Raw genomic sequence first — 19,284 nt, forward strand, 5'->3', positions numbered from 1 at the left:
CAGCTGTGGCATCCCTCCCTTCTCACCCAGGGACCCACACAGAGTGCTGGGGACAGGACACCTCTGTCACCATCTGGCGGGGAATCCTCCAAGTCCTTTACACAAGGCACAGGTCTGATGGGAGGGAAGTAAGTGCCCCCAGCGTGTGGTTTAGGGGGGATGCTTGGTGGCAGATTGAGGCAGGGGTGGATGGGGGAGGGTTGCAGTCACTGCAGCAGGGGGATGGATGCCCCACTCTCTGCTCTTACTGATGCCACCGCTGCAAAGAGCGGGCTAGACCCACTCGCTGTCCCAAGGCTGAGTGCCGGTGCCCAGCTTCCCCCTCAGAATATATCCCTGGCTTCAAATGGATGCTGAAATACTGAAGCCCCTGAGATGGATGGGGAGACAGAAAAATGAGAAAATCTTTCCATCTGTCAAAGGAAACTGCAAATAGCTGTATGACCCCTCCAAGGCTGAAGGCTCATCTGGTGGACCCCGGTGTGCGGAAGCCAGGGGCTGCCCTGTCCCCCATCCCCGCCAGCCCTTCCTTGCCTCTGTTTGGATAATTTTTCCACCCCTTTTATTTATAAGGACTCCCCTCCTTCTGCCAACACTCTTGAGTTTCCTCTTGCTTTGGACTGGGAGGCCTGTCTTGCTTTTTTATTCTTATTGTTTTTCTCTCTCCCCCTTGCAAGGCCCCTGGCTCAGCAGCCCAGCCCCACGGCAGGCTGGCAAGCAGTGGGTGCCAGCCGGAGCGCGGGAGCAGATGGGGAGAGCGGCCACAGGTGGGATGCCCAGCTCTGCCTCTGCCTGCCCTGGCTCAGCTGATGGCTCAGTTGCTGACCCTCAGGCTGAAAAATGAGGGAAAAATCAGGATTTTTTAAAAAAAAAGGTCAGGAGAAAATTAACAGCAGAAAAGTTTGCCTGCCTGTATGTAAGGTCACCGATGTGCCGGGGCCAGCGAGCGGCTGCTCGCATTAGAGCCAGCTGGAAGTGGGCAGAATAACTCAATTGTAAGTGACTAAAGAGCTTGTTCAGCTCCTTGTGTTGCATCTGTGAGGCAAAGACTGTTGCTTGCTGCAGAAATGAGGCTGGCTTTGCACCTTGGGGCAAAGCAGGACACAGGCACCCTGGATTTGGGGACACGCAGACCCAGCCACCCTGCACTGCCGTGTCTCCCAGGCTGACTGGAATGTCACTTGAGCCTCCCTTCTCCTGCAAATGAAGCACAAGTCAGCCCTGTGAGCTCGTGGGTCAGGAGCCATCTCCCACCAGCAGCAGGGATTCATGGAGAGCTTCAGCCTGAAGGATGCTCAGCACCCGCTTCTTCTGGCCAGCCCACAGAGGTGCCCTCGCTCCAGGATTCGACCCTCTGTACATCTCAGAGACATCAGGCCTTCGTTTGATGCGCTCACAAGCAGCCTGCATCGCGCAGCTCCTTGCACATTGTCCAAGCAGTGCCAGATGGACACAAAACCACAACCTGCACTGAATAGACCAAAATCTCGGCATTTTTATGCATCCGGCTTTATGCGAGGCGCTGTCTCACTGCCGGCTCCTGCAGCTCAGAGGCATAGGTGAAGGGAGCTCCTCCTGAGCCCCAGCTCCTGCGGGCCTGGGACATCCAATTGAGCATCCTGATAAAAACAGGCTAAACCACAGCATTTTGTAACTGCTTGACTACAGCTCCCTGCTCCAGCTCGGCCTAGCGATGCTATTGCAGATCCTATGCAATTCCTACACGTTTCCATTGCAATAGGTGATGGACCCACCAAAATGCTGATGAGCCCTGTGTCTGGCCATGCCTTGGTGATGGGAGCTGAAATTAAAGTGATCTGGAGAGTATTGAAGTGCTGGGGGCTGGGGCAAAGAGGTGTGGGGCCTCACTGCAGCATGGGTGCCTGGCACGAGGGTGGGTTAGGGATGGAGGTGGCACCTGTAGGAGCCTGCAGGCCTGGAGCAAGAGAAACCACCACCCAGAATGGGGCCATGAGCAAAGTGTGAGGAGGTGACTTGGGAGAACCACAAGTCCTCCTGGGGCCTGGCTGCAGCACACATGGCAGCTGGAGCGCGGGCTGGTGGGGCTGTGCGTGCTTGTGAGTGGGTTGTGGTAAAGAAGAGGCATGAAAAATACAGTGAGGAGAGGCAAGGTAGCATGATGGAGAGCCACGGGGTGTGATGGAGAGCCAGGGGGTGTGATGGAGAGCCGGGGGAAGTGATGGAGAACCAGGGGAAGTGATGGAGAGCCATGAGGATGTGATGGAGAACCTCATAACTGTGAGACCTCATCTGCTGGGGCCTCACTCGACACCCTCGCCATGCCCAGAGAACTGGGGTTCCCAGATCACACGGGACCGAACCAGCCCCAGCCCCTTGCTGGGTAGGGAAGCTGCAGCAGGGGCACAGTCGGACCCGTCCCGAGGATAACAGCAGGCTGATGACAGCCCAGGGGAACCTGTCCCCTGCTGCCCACGTGTGTTTGTTGGCAGTTGGCATCTGGCACAGCCAAGGAGAGCAGTGGCGTGGGGCTGCCCCGGGCTGGTACCCGCTGTGCCACGCAGGGAACATGAGCACAGGCCTGGCGGGCACCTCTCTGCCACCGGGGCCCCCGGGCAGCAGCGAGCCCCCACGGGGACCAGAGGCTGCGGCTCGCCCGGGCACTGCACTCCCTGCTGGGAAACCTGCCCAGCCGCAACACCAGCCCGGCCCCAGCCCTGGGCGCCCGCTGTGCCTGCCCACGCAGCCCAGGCGTGCCACGGGCCGCCCGCAGCCTTTGTGTTGGGGCTGGCACCACGTCACCTCCTTCCTAAACAGCTTCCACTTCTGCTGCGGACCCCGCAGCAGCCCCTCTGCCAGCAGGTTGGACCGCTCTGCTCCCTTGGGCACGTGCCTTCTTCTTCGAGCCAAGCAGAGTGAAAGAGAGAAAATACATACGTATGTATTTATATTATATAAAAATCAATCGGGGAGCCTTTTTCCACCTCCATCTCCAGCCTTTGCAGGTGCCTGAGCCGGTGGGGGCCAGGCAGCGCGGTGGGGCCGGGGCGTGGGGCTGGGGGCTGCTGCCCGCTCCCAGCCCCGCTTCCCGTAAGCGACGCCGGGGCGGCAGCGCGGGCGATGGAAACGCTGTACTCACCATATGGAGCCTCCATCTTAGCGCTTAGCTGGGTGCTTACATTGACCATGTCTCGCCGGCTACTGCTATGGGGACTTGGGGCGAAAACCAGAGGAAGTAGAGGAATAAAAAGAAATCTAAATAAATAAATAAAAACGTCTTTCACTAAGGAACTAGGTGAAGGCAGGAGGGAGCACGGAGAGGCAGGGCGAGGAAACCTGCCTCTCCTGTTATCTTATTGATTCGCTTAATCAGGGCTAATGTGGGTGGAGATGTTAAATAGTAACCAAGCTCTTATGGAAACCAATCTGCAAGGTGCCGTTGCTGTAGCTATAGTAACTGCTGCCAAGCTAGAAACTCAAACATGGCTTTTACTGGGCTCTTTTGGAGCTCCCATTTCCACCCGCTGTCAAGGCCGGGGCAGCTGCCGGGCTGGGGTTCACCCTCGGCCGTGGGGGGGACGGGGCAGCCGCATCCCACTGTGCAGCCCGCCGGTGCTGCCGGTTTTTGTGCCGTCGCCTGCCCGTGATGGGAAAACCACAGCTGAGCTGCCTGCGGGCAAGGGGCAAACGTGGCATGGGGGCCAGGGGCCATGGGACAAGCTGCGGGGGCTGGCGTGTGGTGGCACGGGCAGAGCAGAGCCTGGCCCAGGCACAGGGGGCAAAATACCCCGGCCATGAGTCAGGGCTTGTCCACTCGGTGCAAAACTGGAGGGGTCACCTGAGGATTGGGATCCACGGGGATGCTGTGGCGGGATGCTGGGTGGTACCCTGAGCACGGGGCCAGCGCGTAGGGCATTTACAGCTCCTCCGCTTCTCCTTCTGCTCCCCAAGTCAGGGGGACTTGCAGCCCTCACAGACATCTCTGCTCCCTCTCCCTCGGGGACCACCGCGCCGAGGAGGAGCCCCAGAGACCTCATGGTGCCAGGACACGCAGCTGTGGTCCCCAGCCTCCCCGCGGGGCTGCGGCAGCCCCTGTGCCGATGCTGGCTCTGTGGCAGGAGCAGCCCCTGCTCCCAGGGGACTGCACTGAGACAAGCAGTTGCTTGAGAAGAGCTGTTGCTGAGATGACACCAAATATGTGGGGAACCCAGAGCTGGAGCTGAAAAAGTGATCGGCCGGCAGCACAGGGCCTCCCACATCTTTCATACGTCTCGGGAAGGGGCTGGAGGAGGCACCGAGTGGTCCCTGCCGGTCCTGGGACCTCACAGCACCCCGGCTATGGAAACCCTGCAGCCCCAGGGGGACAACACCAGGCACATCTGCACCCTTGGATGAAAAAGCACATCCCAAGGGAGCATGCAGCGGGGTGGGGGCAAGCGGGGAGGAGGCTGCCGGGACGCAGTGAGCTGCAGCACAGGAATCCGTGGCTGGGGGCTCAGAGCCAGGGCCTGGGAATTGGGGAACCCCTGAGTTTGCTGAGTGCCAAGAGGTCCTGGAGAGGGAGGGGGTGTGGATGACGGGGTACTCAGTGGCGCTGGGGGTGAGGCAGGGCAGTGGGGTGGTGTGGGGCAGCCTGGGTGGGACAGGGAGCTTGTGGCCCTTCAGCGTCATTGTCACCCGGTGTCCCAGCAGTGCTGGCTTCTCCCACACGATGGAGCAAAGCGCCTGAGCATCTCCCGGGGCCGTGGGCCGTGACCCCACCAAGGGCTTCTGCACCCCTTTGCTGTTTACCCCCCAAACCAGAGCAAAGGCGCCGGCTCAGCGTTACCCCAAGGCTCCAGGCTGCAAGTAAGGGAGGACCCACACGAGCACAGGGTCTCCAGGCTGCTTTATTGGGGGGCTCAGAGCTGGGAGCCCCGTTGCTGAAGGGGCTGCGATGCAGTGGGGGCACGCTCAGGGCTCCTCACTTCTCCAGCCGCTTGCCACGAGGGGAACATCTCTGTATTTGCTTACAACAGCCTCTGCTTAGCACAGGTGGGAGGCAGTGGGGAACACCTCCCCCCCCCGGCCTGCGGAGCAGGGACCACGCCAGCCAACCTAGCTCCCTCCATGCACCCCCAAACCATCCCTATTTTGGGAAAAAGGGACTTGAACTGTCCCTATTTCCCCCAACGTGGGAAGCAGCCAGACAACACGGGCGCTGCCAGAGAGGTGTGTTAAAAAAGCAGTTTCCTACGCGGCACTAGGGATGAAGCAGGTTGGACATCTGGGCTGGGGGGGGGGGTCAGTGTTATAAATAATTCTCATTCACCCCAACCCCATTCCCAGGGGCAACTCGTGGGGCTGCAGCCCTAGAACCAGCTGACTTGGTTGGATTTGAGTCCGGTGAAGCACATGTTGTTGGAGCAGCCCCCGCCGTAGGTAGGGGGGCAGGCTGAGCACGGTCGCCCCACCTTGTACGGCGCTTCTCCCAGCCAGTTGCCCCTAAAAAGAGAGGAGGGCATCACCTCTGAGCGCCACCGCCTCACTGCCGGCACCAGAGTGAGGGGGGAGGACGGCACAGGGGGGCTTCCCTCCACGCACTTACTTGATGGCGTAGTTGCAGACGAGGAGGATGGCATGCCGCCACGTGCTGCCCCACACCCGCACATTGGTGCAGGTGCTGAGGGCGCAGCCCAGGCGGCTGGAGGATGCCCACACCATCTGTGCCGGGACAGAGAACAGGCACTGTCGGCAGCCGCCCATCCAGGCACCCCACAGATAATCACCCCGGGAACCTCAGCGCAGGGCTCCATCCCACCAGGAGATTGCATCCCACCTGCCTGAATGTCTTGTGTTGGATGCTGTGCCCATCGCGGGCAGTGCTTTGTCACCAGAGGGTGATTTTTGCTGTCCCTCTTCTGCCTGCAGCCTGTGCTGCCCTGCAAGGAGCTGCTTTGCCAAGCTCACTTCAATGAGCAACAGAGTTTGGGTCACTTCTCTGATTTACCCAGGTTAGTTCCCAAACCTCACCCTGAATCATGGCCAGCAGCTTACCTTGCACACAGGGAGGTCAAACAGCCAGAAGCTCACCCTAAAGACTCTCTAGGCTGAATTTCTTCCTTAAAAAATGTATCTTGCATATTTGCAACCCAGAGCATCTCTGAGCATCCCCACGGATGAGCCACACGGGGATGCAGATGCAAAGGTTGGAGCCATGCAGAGGAGGTAGTTAGGGGTTGGCACAGCTTCACCTCTGGGCAGGGGAGCAGAGGGAGGTTTTCCACCTTGTGCTGGCCAAGCTGCCGGTGGATGTGCCAGGGGATGAAGGTGCCGCATTCCTGGGGAGCCGGACACGGCTGGGCTCTATAAAGCTGCTCCATCACAGAGGAGAGGATTCATGCTCGGTAAAAGCAAAAAATGGTGGGGGTTTTTCTTCACCCACTTTGAGGAACCAGTGAGGTAATGAGGAGAAAAAGGCCAAAGCACAGGAAAAAAATTTAAAAAATTAAAACCTCCAGGCTGACTGCACTTAGCGGGCTGGGAGCCCTGGGACCTCCATGCAGGCAGCCTGATTCCCACGAGGTCCCAGGGTGGGAGGGCATCGCTGCCAGCTGCCTGCACCCCTCCGGTAGGCACGCTGCCTGCTGCCAGCCCTGCTGCCTGATGCGAAGCAAGCAGCTGCCAGAATTCCATCCTGCATCCCAACTGCTGCTGGGAGAAGGGCTGCGGGCTGCACTGGGTGCTGCAGCAGCCCGAGGTGCTGCGAGCTGCCTCCTGTTTGCAGCTGGGTCCCAGGGGGCTGCGGGGGGCTGCTGGGGGGCGGGGGGAGGGCTGTGGTGCTCACCTGCGTGTAGTGGCTGCAGACAGAGCCGCTACATTTGGAGGGGCAGCGGGGGTTGCACTCGCGGGGCTGGGGGAAGGAGTAGTGCTGCTTCTCCTGGTGCCACGATTTCACCATGTCCATGACGGAGTGGTACCTGCAGAAGGTGCTGCATGTGAGGTGGACCTCCTCCACCTCAGAGGTCATGGGCGAAGGAGAGGAGTGGGAGGAAGGCTCCATGATGAGGGAATGGGGGAGAGAAGCTGGTTGGAGCGAGGGCCCATCAGGACCAAGCGCTCCTGGGGAGAATGGGCAATGACATCCTTGTGCCAAGTTCACTTGTACCCAAGGCCAGAAGACCTGGCCCTCGCTGGAGGCCCCTGAGCGCTCAGCCTTGTGGTGCCAATCTGGGACCCACATTGTCCTGGTCCATGTGCCAGGCGGAGGGGATTAATGCCATGCTCCCCATATGAACAGCGGACACCTCTGGTTTCCTGTATTTACCCTTCTGCAAGAGCTGGACTCTCCTTCTCCACCCCAGGGGGCTTGATGTGCCTCTTGGTTGCATCTCAGTCCTTTGCAGCCAGCTCAGAGCCTCTGCTCCTCGACTGAGGGGCTGCTGCTGCTCCTCCTCCAGCATCGTGGGGTGCAGGGGGTTTCCAGGAGTCTGCTCTGCCCATGGGGCACTCACCTGCCCGAGTGGATGGAGAGGTTCTGCCCCACATATTTCATCATCTGGGGGGGGCCGTGGTCCCACAGGCAGCGTGCAGCCCATGCCTCCGCTGCCCTGGCCAGCCGCTCGTCCCACACCTGGCCAGGAGGAAAGGAAAAGAGCAGGCAGGGATTTTGGCTGCCCAGAGGAGGAAGGAGGAGGAGAAACCACCCCCTTGTGCTCAGGGGGCTTTCTGAGCAACCATGAGTGTCCAAAAAACATGACTCACATGTGAGGCTGGAAAAAGCCCAGGGAAAGCATGGCAGCGTGTCCAGGAGCGATGATGAATCACCGCAGCTGCCCACCATGGCTCTTGGGCACATTGGGTGCCCACTGCCCAGGCGGAGCACGGATGCCCTGAAGCAGCACGAGCCCTGCGTGTGTGATTCCCTCCGGGAATGAGCTCCTTCTGCAGCAGGTGGGGGTGAAACCCCACAGCCCCCTGCTGCTGCTGCAGCTCACAGCCATCCCCTGCCCTCCACCACAGCCCTGGCCGCAGACTGACCGGTGAGGACAGCTGGTTCCTTCATGCATTATTTAAAGGTTTCTCACCCATCCTGAACCACTTTGGGGAGATGTCTGGAAAAGTTATTTTGGAAGGCAGGAATTTAGGCCAAGCAAGAAGCAGCACAGGATGCTCCCAGGCATGTCCGACCTGCTCTGGTACCCACCAAGCTGGGCTGCTGTGTGCTTCTCCCAAACTGGCATCCAGGGACCACCCAGCCACTCCAGGTCGGAGCTTTGGTCCCCTGCCTGGGAGCAGAGCAGCATGTGGCACCTCCTGCCCCAAGGGTCCCACTCTGTGCTGGCTGGCAATCTTGGTGGCCCTTGGTGCCTCCCCTCCCCTTTTCTCCTCCCTTTAGGGGTGGGTTAGGAGCTCCACACAGGGTGGAAACAACGTGGGGAATGCTTTGCCCCGGGGTAGCCCTCGTCTGGAGGAGATGCCTGACCCAGTGAGGCTGGGCAGCCCCTCTCTGACCCACTCCCACGTTTCTTCTCCCAGGGGCTGGCATCCCTGGCCCCCCTCCCAAGAAACCCTGTTGCTTGGGATGGGGCCGTCCCTCACTGCTGGGTTCAGGGAGCGGCTCCCACCCGGCCTTTGGGTCGGGACCTGAGTTTTTCATGCTTGTAGCCACCTCCCTTCCCCTAATGCTACCTCTGCAGCTCGGCTGGGTGGAGCCTGCCATCCCACAGCCAGCAAGCTCCCAGATGTCCCAGGCACGGGACCATGGGTCCTAAATCTGCCCCCTGGGTTGAAACACCACCCTGTTGGTACCCCATCCCTCCTGCACAGAGGCTGCATGGGTCTGCCCTGCACCAGCGATGCGAAGCATCCCCCAGGACAGACGTTCAGCCGCGAATCTGGGGCAGCACCCCATCCCCATCTCCCCACCGCAGCAGCCAAGAGCTGTGGACCCACAAGTGCCCTGCCGGAGCCCGACTCACCATATACTCCATGTTGGCGGCAGGGGGGGAAACCTGTGCCCGCACTTGGTTGTGGTAGTCCAGAATCATGCTCATGTCACGGGGGGAGAGGTATCTCTTCCGACGGCTCCGGGGGACCCCCACACCCCACAGCAGGCCCGCGGCTCGGCCCCCGGGGGGGGACAGGAGCTCGGTAGCGTTGGGCAGCAGGAAGGAGCTGGACTGCTGTGTCATCCAGAAGCCCAAGGCAGTGAGGTACAGGTGCAAGTGGAGCACGGGCATGCTAGTCCGGCTGGCGGGATCGGCCAGCGGCTTTCCGCTCCTGCACCGAGTGAAGCAAGGACAAGGCGGGTCACTGGTCCCTGCTGCTGGCGTGTGGATCTAGGAGAGAAAAACAACACAGGCATCACTCAGGTTTGCAAACACCACTTCCCAAAATAAGATGAAAAAAGATTTTCCTTTTTTTCCTTTGCAAAATAATTTTTTTAAAATTAATCCCTTTGATAACCTCTTTTACAACAGCAAATTCCCAGGAGTGGCAGGGAGATGTCTGAGGAATTGGTTTTCTAATTGTTTCTTTTTTAAAAAAATAAATTAAAAAAAAGAGTACAAAATCTCCTCCATTTTTTCACTTACGGCACATACCTGCCAGGCAGGGGCTAATTAGAAACATGCTGAGATGTTCGCTGCAGCTGCCTGCCCTGTAACTTCCCAGGCGTTTGGTGTAAATCCCCAGCACAAATGGAAATCTCATACAGATAAAGAAGTGCACAGCAAGATTTAAAAGCATCAGCCAGAAATCCTAACGACTCTATCACGGGGAAAGAAAAATAAAACCATTGGAAAAGCAGAATAACTTTCTTTTAAATAAAAAGGAAAATGCCGGAATATGTCCTCGTCTCTCAGCTGATGCACCTCCTAGCATCCCTGCCAGCCGTTCCCCGGAGCAGCGGGGAGGATGTTCCCCCGACTACGTACCTGGAGGACTGAGCCAAGAGCAGCCCAGCGCGGCGGCGGTTGCAGCAGCCGGTGGGATTGACCTTCGCAAACAACCTGCTGGGGCAGATGTGGGGGAGAGGTTTAGCCTAGCCCCGCCGGGCAGCCCGCTGCGGCATCTGACGCAGAAGTTGCATCTTAACTCTTCCCCTGGGGAATGTCCTGAAGTTCGGAAGGAGCCCTGCTAGGAGATTTATAGGCTGCTGGATGCATCCGCGCACACAGGCGTGCGCGCAGCACACTGACCCTGCACGGTGCTGGCGGGGGGATGCGAGCAGAGCCCGGCTCACTCCTCCAGCGGGCACAGGAGCTGCTCATCGGCTGCTGGCTGGGGGTTTTATAAGCTACCTACAGGGAGAGATTCCCAGAGTCGTCTCTCCCCTGTTCATCCCTCCCCAGGGTCTTGCTGGGAACTGTGGATAGGGAAGCGAATCCAGGTCAGCAAGGGGGATGGAGGGGGTTTTGCTCCAGCAAGGCAGCGGCGGGGCTGGCACTCGCCAGGACCCCAGGGTCACCCTGCCTTGGTGCGAGCTGAGCAGATGGCAGAGATGTCCCTTTCTGGGGGTGGCTGGGAGGGGACCTGGCGACCACACGTGTCCCTGGGCCAGCAGCTCTCCCCGTTACAAATGAAACCACTTGCCAGGCTGGGCACTGCTGCTGATGGGTTCCCCAAGGACTAGGGCTTGCTGCAGCCCACGGGGGCTCTGCCTGCATCCCACTGCTGACCTGGGCTGATGATGCCCAGCCAGGGTCATCTCAGGGGAAAACAGCCATTCCTTTGCAGGCTGTGCTCCTCTGGGCAGCCCAACTGTTGTCCAGGTGTCTGTCCCCAGGGAGGGGAAGTGGCTGCAGAAGTCTGAAAGCCGTACACAATCCTGCAGCATCAAGAGTGTTTCCCTACAACATCCCAAGCAGCCACAATGCCTGGGGCCAGCTGAATTAATGTAGGTCACAAAAATGCAAGCCTGGTAGGCTTGAGGGGCTGCTTGCAATGCCTGTCACATCTCTTCCTCCCACCACGCCGGGAGCCAGCGTGAGCAGCCACTTGTGAGCTGTAGCACGGCTTGCTGCCATCATCCCCCCACGCCACGGTGCCCCCGGCTTGCCCCATGCCTTGCCAGGCCAGGGTTCACCAGGGCACAGGCAGGTTTGGGGCCAGGGTTTGGCTCTTTGATTGCATGAAGGGGGGAGCACCAAGGCCAACATCCCTCTCCTGAGCTGGCTGGAGGCATGGAGACAGGCACAGAGCTGGGAGAAGAGCATGCCTGGAGAAAAACTGGTGCTCAGGCAGGGAGACAAGAAGGCTGCTGGGATGGTGCGGGGAGAAGGCAGTCCCACAGCAGCAGCCCATCTCTGCTTCTCATCCTCACTGGTTTGACTGGGATGAGGACTGAGGATCCTGGACATGCATCTCCTGCCCCATGCCAGGGCTGTTGGCACACCCCAGCTGCACCCAGCTGCCTCAGTGACCCGCCATGCAACAGAAGCCAACCAGGAGCTTGGGGAGGAGCAGACCCGAGCGTGGAGTGGGAATAACGCCCAGGTGCTGAGCTGATGTGCTATATCAGTGCAGGCTCACCCTGCTGCGAGCCTCTGCCGAAATAGTCCCCCGTGTATATTTTTCCTGGCATCCGCTCTCCTGTAAAACAACTCAAGATGCTGCAGGCCCCGGGGAGCAGCTGGAGACATGTGCCAGAGGGTTATTTCCATCCACTCCCACCCAGCAGGTGGGATGATGCTTGTACCAGCGAGGAGACAGGGAAACTGCTGCTGAGGCATCTGTGGCCCCACTGTGGTGCTGCAGGAGGGAACCCCTCAGTGCAGAGAGCAGCAGCACCCCGTAAACCAGCAGGGCTAGGCACACTGCTGGGGGCTGTGTCGTGCTGCGTGTGTCAGTGCTGGGCATGCCGGGGTGGCAGGGTGGCTCCCAGAGCCCACCAGCTTTCCAGGCTGCCTGTTGTAGGGGGTCTTACCAGCTCAGCTTCGCCTTCCCAGCACCAGACCACCCCAAAACACCAGCCGTTTCTCTGCAGGTGGCAGGCAAAGCACCATCCCCAGTTTACCAGCCCCACTGACACCTCTGTGGTCACATATGTGGAGGCAAGTGCCAGCTCCAGGGGCCAGTGGCACAGCAGCCCTTTGCACGGCACCGGGATGGTCCCTCTGCTCAGCCCCAGCTATCAAGTCTCTCATTAGTAAGGCTGGTAAAGGCAATTTCATTCCCAGCAGATTAGTAAGGCAGATGGGGACACACAGCAGCGATCGCAACTGGGCAGACTGGGGGACATGGTCTGGGCACACTGGGAGGAGCAGCTGCTGCCAAGTACACCAAGGTAGGGAGGGCACTGGGGCTGTGTTATAGAAAGGGATTTTTTTTAAATGATTTTTTTCTTTCACAAAAGAGAGAGCTCTGAGCAGCGAATGTTCATCCAGCACCATGAACTGCAAGGCTTTGCATGTGGGAATTTTGAGGGGAGGGGGGGATGTTTCCCTGAGACCCGGGGAGAACAAACCCACCGCAGCTCCCGCTGCCACGCAGCAGCCCAGCCGCACCGAGCCTCTGCGCGGAGACAGGGCAAGGGTTTTGTCTTGGGTGCAGATTGAAAGCACTGCTTAATCAGCACTCCACGAGACAATCCAAATTCCAGGAACTGGAAGGGGTTTGTGTCCCTGCCAGGCGTAATATCCTGCAGCCCAGACTGGCCCGGCTGCCAAAGCACACGGTATCTGCAGCGAGGACCTCGCTGGGAGCCAAGAAGCACACGCATTCAGCTGGATACAGCAGCAGCGCTGGCAAATTCTCCTTTTAATAAGCATCAGGAGGGGAAAAAAAAGAGATAAATCACTGGGTTTACAGCACTGTCTTGGCAGAGATGCCCAACGATGCTTTTAAGACCAACAGACACAGCAGCTTGCTCCAGAATAAGCCATAATGGGACTTGCAGGATTTCTCTGCCGTGGTTGTTTGTCCTGTCTGTTGGCTTCAGGCATCACCCATCACCCATGTACCGAGGTGGGAGATGGTGACAAGCCCACATAGGACTGAGCAGGGCTTTGCCCTACGCTGAGGACAGCATCTGCTGTGGTCCCTGAACGCTCCTACGCCTGGAGGATGTTGACGTGGCTTTCTGTAGCAGGGCCCTTCTCTTGCTGGGGTAAAATAAAACAAAACCAAAGCCCTGTTTGAACAAAACTGTTTTCCCAGCGAATGCACAAACCCTGTTGCTCTAGTAAAATATTCCCCTGCTATGAACGGGCAGAAAGGCTCATTTTCCAGCTGAAAGCTGTTCCTTTCCCCCCATCCTGCCCCAATCACCACCAACAACTCCAGCTACCCCAGTGCCCACCCTGGCAGAAAAGGAAAGTGGGGCTTTTGACAGCTTTTTGCATTTCTAGAGCTCTGTAGATGTTCAACACAACTGGAGCTTAGTTCCTCCTCATGCATCATGAAAAGAGATCTTCCTTCTGACTGAGATTGATCTCCGTGTCTTGTGACATGAGAAAACGCAGGCTGAACTCCTGTACACTTATTTGTGATCTCCCTGGAGTGAAAGACCCCATTGAGCTGTAACCCAGCTGAGATCAGCCCAGAAGTCTGAGGACCTCCGAGTCACCCTTCTTGCTAACTATGGCCACATGCTTGTAAATGTTGAATCCCTTTCTGAACCAAGCTGAGTCTTAGAGGAAGAGATGCACAAGAGTCGAATCTCTCACTGAAGAGATGACCTCCCAGGCTGCGGGAACGGGGAAATTAATTCCCATCTGCCAGTAGATCTGTGCCCTTCTTGGCCAGAACACGGGGACACCATGTTGGGATGGACCTTACCGAAGCATTCAGCCTTCCTTCATCAAAATTAAAGAAGTTAGGTAGCTATCAACCCCCTTCTCCCTGGTATGTCAGATATCACGGGAACAGGGCAAATTTCTCAACAGGAATTTCACAATTTTAATAAGAAGTAGTTAAAAGAGTGAATTTTGATCATCTGAATTTTTCCTGCCATTTGCTGTTAAAACCTGGGACAGAGCAAGAAGCCAAGGTGCAATGCACCTTCACCTCACTTTCCCTCGCCGCACCCACCAGGCCATGTCTGCACCCAGGAATCTGCTTTCCCTGTGCCACTGCAGTGCAGTCACACCAGGAAGGAGGGAAAATTGAGCATGGGCTCCTAAGATCACCAGTAAGTGAGAGGGTCTTGCTACTTTGGTTTTCAGGTCTACCAGAGAGGTCCCTCGCTCCTGTTGCATGTGCTGACAGGATGGGCTCGGTGATGGGCACGGCACAGGGCAAACCACGTAGTGGTATAGTTTGTACCTATAGCTACGTGCACTGGGGCTCTGGGTGGTGGGAGAGAAGGGCAAACCCTCCGGCTGGAGGCTTGCATCTCCTCCAGCTGGTAGCTGTGCCACAAATTGCAACGCTCCGGGCTTTACAGGAATCTTTGGAGCAAACCTCAAGTAAGATAGCCCATGTGCACTTGCCAGAGCTTGCGGGACTGTTTACGAAGGGTTCAGCTAATTGATTTCTACTGGATTTTTTCCTGACCCCAGGCCCACGCCGAATCCTCCTCTTGGAGCCTGCCTCCTAACCCACTTGGGCAGCGACCGTGTCTCCTGGGCAGCATTTCTGCTGTTTGGGGCCAGCTGGCAGCAGCGGCACAGCCCAGACTGCAGCACCAGCCCCTCGCAGGGGAACATTTCACCTCTGCCAGGGCTGTGACTGCAGGCGGGACGGGGGCAGCGCTTGGGCCAGCCAGGGGCACAGCTCGTGCTGGGGCACCACGTGTGTGACCCTGAACACGCAGCCACGGCAGCAGGGACCACAGCGGAGAGATCAGCAGGATGGGTTGGAGACGGCCAAGTCTTCTCCAGCCTTTATCTCACCTACTCAAGGCTTCACGGCCTGCCTATGGCAGCACGCTGACATGTGGCTTTTAAAGCCTAGCCCAGACTCTGGGGTTTAGAGCATTTCCATAAATAAACATGAGATGCCTCACTACTCCCTCCCGCGCTCTCTGATCACAAAGACATTGAACCCTCTCTGATTTGTAGGCCTGTTTGCAATCCACGGATGTTGCTGTAAAACCCATTCACGGGATTGTTCCTATGCCACAGGCAGGCCGGTCCATCAACAGGGACAGTTGGTTTTGTTCTCCACAGCGGAGCCCATGGTCCCAGAGCTTTTCATACGATGATGCCTAGCGCCTGCCTCCGCTTCAGGTGCCACGTCCTCTCACAGCCCACCACTTCCACTTGCATATTTGCTAGAACGTGAGAAAAACTTAAAAAAAAAAAGGTGAAAAAATCCCCTTTCCCATTTTATATATAGTGATGCTGTGGGCAGCCAGCAGTCGGGAGTGTGGGCACAGCCTGCGCGTGTGGGTCCGACCACCCGGGCTGGTCTCGGCGAGGTGGCACATAGCAGCCTGGCTACTGACCCCCTCTCCAAAGGCCACCTGGGCACTGCCCCAGCTCTGCGAGCTGCCGTTTGCTCCTTTTACTGCTGCAACTGGCCAGGCCCTGGCAAGGACCTGATCCTGGGAGCCATCAGCACCAACGGTGGCTGAAAATACAGCAGGGCTAATGCTTTTGTGGCACAAAGTAAAACCAGCTTGTTCTGGGGGTATTAACTAAGATGTCCATTAAGGTACGTGGGATTCTACGTGATCTCCTTGGACAATAGGTGGGTGTCAGACCCCCCCCTCCCCCCCCAGCCCCTGTGGCACTGTTGGAGCTGTGGTCCCCACCAGCAGCCCGCGACTGCCGGTGAGGAAGCTGTGAAGGCCACCGGCTCCAGCCAGCACCAAGATATAATTGGAGCCTTTGAAAGGCGAGAAATTTTTCCGCCAGCTCTAGAAATAAATGTCTCTGAAGTTGAGCACTGTGGACAGTAGTTCCTCGCAAAGGTGTTTTTTACAGTAACTGAGCTAAATTTAGAAATCCACTTAATAACATGGAAGCTTCTCTCAGCACAATTCGGAAGATAGTTAATTTGCTGTTTGCTAACGATTTATTTTTTAGCCAGGTGCTGCAGGTGCGTGATGGCCTGGCTGCACTCTGCCGAGGTGAGAAGAATGTAACAGGTCAATGGAAAAAGGGACCATCACACCATGAGTCCACGGAGACCAAGATAGACCCAAGCCTGGGAGCCAACCATCAGCTGTGACCTGCTCGCCAGCCGCACCCAGGCTGGGCACCGGGACCCCCTGCCCCACAGCAGTGCTGTGCCCACCACCCCCAGCCCCACGGCACACCCACAGCTTGCCCACCCCCAGCTCTGCCCACACACACACACGGGCCAGAGTCCACAGCCCCAGGAACGTGATGATGGAGGGGGAGGTCTTTTACTGTGCTTATCACCTGCTCTCTGCAAGGTCAGCTTTCAGGCTCAGAGGTGGAAAACCCATCGGTCTCACCCTGGGGTCCCGGTGGGAGTTCCTCCTCCCATGGGGCAAAACCACCCTGCATGAAAGGCATCATCTGGGGCGAGCTGAGATCATTTCTCTCCTCAGCACCCGACACAGTAAGCGCTACCTGTGTAATGCCTGGGAACGCTGCAGCTCCAGCAACGGGCTGGATCAGCTGCTGGTCAGGGGCTAGTGGATCACAGCTCCAAAAGCCCAGACCCAGCGAAGTGAAGTCAGGACACCCTGGCAGCCTCACCGTGTAATTTTCTTGCTCGGACGGGTGTGTGCCGCAGCTTGACTGCAGCCCCTGTGTATTCACTCCATTCCCTCTTTTTTTCCAAGCCCAAATTTAAGATAGAAACTGAGCACCTGGCGTGGGTTCACAGGCGGGTTTTTCATGGCTGCACAGGGAGGTCTTGTTCCCGTTGCTTCTCTGCTCGGGGGTGGCCCCGCTGCTCATGTGCCTGGGCCCCCACTGTGGCACCAGCAAACGCCCTCCAACCATCCCCACCAGCGCACCGGTCACTGTCTCCAGCTGCAAAATGTTTTTGCTGGTGTTTGTTTGGCCTGGATTAAACAACAGTGGGGCTAAGAGATGCTGCTTTGCCTCCCCGGCTCTGAAGGAAGAGGGGGACATTTGCAGTGGTTTATCAGGCTTTGGGATGTTCGGATGGGGTCTCCTGAAGCTGTTAGCTCACCCCAGGGTCTGTCTGGGCCATGTCCAGCAGGCAGGAGGTTGTGGCTCTGGTGGGTAGTGATCACCTGGAATGCTTTAAAAGCAGACTCTGGTGAGTGCAGGAAGGTGGTGCAGAAGGAAAGATGCAGCACAGGAGCTCTCAGGGGCGTTTGGAGGAGATGGAGGGGCTTTGGGCAGGAAAGATGTGCCCATACAGGCTCAGGGTGAATTAATACCTCTTCACAAGGCTGAGAAACAGCAGCAGTTCAGCTCTGCTGCGGCTCCCCGAGGAGGCCAGCGGTTCTGAAGCAGAGTGAGCACCTGATGGGTGAGATGGGGGTGTAATCCCAAAGCTTTTGGTTTCCTGAGTGACACTGGGAAAACCACTTTCTGTACATATTTCTCCATCTGTACCATCACACTGATCACATCTACCAGAGGGCTTTGAGGGCTGCCAGCAACCGGCCCAGCATCAGAGCTGGTCCTGCCCTTCCAGGTGAGCAGGGCAGGACTACGCAGGATTTCTGCAACATCTGCCTGATTCTGGCATTGAAACTGAAAGAAACCTCAATTATTTTTTCTCACTTTTAAGATCTCTTGCTGTACCTGCACACCTTGGGTGATCCTGGCTCCTGCCTGCAGAACGTGAGCAGCTTGATGGACACTTTGTATCTTTACCCCTCCGCTCTCCCGTAAAGATTCGTTGTGAATCTTTGCCAAGAAATCTCCCTTTTCGCATGGGACTTCCAAGCTTTCCCACAACCAGATGGCTGGATCCAAGCCACCAGATTTCTGTCTGCCTGGACATGAAATCTGTTAGGTTCAACTGTGGAGGCTCAGATGTTTGCAAGAACCATTTTACTCAAAGCTGGACAAAGGCTGGAAAAGCAGAAAATGAGAATCTTGGGATGTGCTTTTCTGCTTCATTTCCTTAGCCCTCACCCAAGAAAGACCGCACTGCCCTGCACGCAGAGATCCTGCAGCCCCTGCTCTGGCACACCAGGCAGGGGTTGAAGAGCCCGTAGACACGCCATCCCTGCTGCCTTCTGCCAGACCTACTGAGGCGTCATCTGCTCCTCCTCTGTCTTGGATTCCATCTTCATTACAACAAAATGTTCATGTTGGGGGCCTGCATGCACTTGACTGTCCAAAAAGCAACCTCCTGCTTTTTGGATTGCTACCCCGAGGCTGAGCCAGGAGCCAAGCATGTATGTGAGGTATAAAGGAATGGAAATCAAGAGCTCTGACTCCAAAAGCATTTGCCAGGTGATATAAGGAAAGGAGCTCCCTGGGCTCAGGCTCAGACTGTGCCAGACACTGCAAAAAGGAGCTGAAGTCCCTGAACTCACTTAGACACCCCATCTGCCATAAGTGATAAGTTTTGTTGCTCCAAGACATTAAAAGCCTGTGAGGAACTGTGCAGCTGGAGGTCCTGGCCAGACATGTTGTGTCAGTGTCACAGCATCCCTGTGGAGCCGCTTTGTGCTGCAGAAGCTGGGAGAGGGTTGGGCTGGGAGGTGGACATGGCCGTGGTTTTGGGGTGCAGAAGCTCAGCAAGAAGAGCCAAAGGTGGTGAGGAGCGCACCCACACCTCCTTCCCATGCTGGGCTGTCCCGCAGGGTTTTGAAGTGGAAAAAAAAGCAGCAAACAGCGCAGCATCGTTATAGATGACCTGTGCCTAGAGAAAAAGAAAAGAACCCATGCTGGCAGAGCAGAGGCCATGTCAAATCTTCCTTGGCTTTCAAGTGAAAGAGACCATCTTCTGCCATCTGTCCCTTGCCCACGACCTGGTGCCAGTGTCAGTGTTTGCTGGCTGCTCTGGGCGTTAAGGCAGTTTGTGTTGTTTCACGTTGGGATGTATTTCTCTGCCTGCTGAGGTCACTGGCCACAGCGGCCACAGCAAGGCTTACTTGCAGATCCTGCCCTGCACGAGCTTAATATCAACAAGAAGCCCAAGAATTCCCTTAAGCTGTGGGCTAACGGGCCCAGCAGTGAATTATTCCTTCCCAAAGAGCTTGAAGCGTGGCTGTAAACCCCAGAGAGCTTTCCTCTGCCCACCAGCCCAGCCACGGCAGGACGCGTGGCACTGGCTGCCTCAGGAGTGCCACCAGCGGATCCCTGCTGCTGGGGGGGGACGACTGCTGGCGGGGGGAGCCATCCCGGGGGGCTCCCACCACGAAAGGCTCTCGTGCAGGGATGGTCCCCTTGGCTGGCCCTGGTAAGGGGTTGGTGTGTCAGTGCATGGCCTGGGTTCCTCAGCCAGAACACCCGTGGTGGGTGGACACGAGGG

General features: G+C 57.4%; 2 protein-coding genes across 3 annotated transcripts in view; both read right to left on the reverse strand.

The window, feature by feature from the left end:
• The window catches only part of HNF4A (hepatocyte nuclear factor 4 alpha), a 37,973-nt gene extending 34,305 nt beyond the window's left edge, over nt 1–3,668 (reverse strand). The window contains exon 1 of the mRNA XM_056354370.1: nt 3,119–3,668. Coding sequence (XP_056210345.1) covers nt 3,119–3,167 — 49 coding nt within the window. The 5' untranslated portion in view covers nt 3,168–3,668. The remainder of the gene's footprint in view (nt 1–3,118) is intronic.
• Nucleotides 3,669–4,589: 921 nt separating this feature from the next.
• R3HDML (R3H domain containing like) lies at nt 4,590–10,051 on the reverse strand. 2 transcript variants are annotated; one of them, XM_056355148.1, is made up of 5 exons: nt 9,897–10,051; nt 8,940–9,299; nt 7,473–7,591; nt 6,806–6,938; nt 4,590–5,682 (listed from the first exon to the last, which is right to left on the reverse strand). In XM_056355148.1, the coding sequence occupies exons 2-5, from the start codon at nt 9,198–9,200 to the stop codon at nt 5,563–5,565; spliced, it is 633 nt and encodes a 210-aa protein (XP_056211123.1). In that variant the 5' UTR covers nt 9,201–9,299; nt 9,897–10,051; the 3' UTR covers nt 4,590–5,562. The 2 variants fall into 2 exon arrangements, with proteins under 2 accessions (XP_056211123.1, XP_056211124.1); XM_056355149.1 differs by lacking the exon at nt 9,897–10,051 and having other exon boundaries at nt 4,590–5,463; nt 5,567–5,682; nt 8,940–9,560.
• Nucleotides 10,052–19,284: the final 9,233 nt, after the last annotated feature.

This window comes from Falco biarmicus, chromosome 10 (assembly GCF_023638135.1).
Source record: "Falco biarmicus isolate bFalBia1 chromosome 10, bFalBia1.pri, whole genome shotgun sequence".
Classification (NCBI taxonomy): Eukaryota; Metazoa; Chordata; class Aves; order Falconiformes; family Falconidae; genus Falco; species Falco biarmicus.

Excerpts from the sequence above, each read along its gene's own strand:
- R3HDML (XM_056355149.1), bottom strand. The coding sequence starts at position 9,200 with ATGCCCGTGCTCCACTTGCACCTGTACCTCACTGCCTTGGGCTTCTGG. Across the intron at positions 6,939-7,472 it reads CTCTCCATCCACTCGGGCAG|GTACCACTCCGTCATGGACA; the intron begins GTGAGTGCCCCA and ends CACCTTCTGCAG. Across the intron at positions 5,683-6,805 it reads TCTGCAGCCACTACACGCAG|ATGGTGTGGGCATCCTCCAG; the intron begins GTGAGCACCACA and ends GTCCCGGCACAG.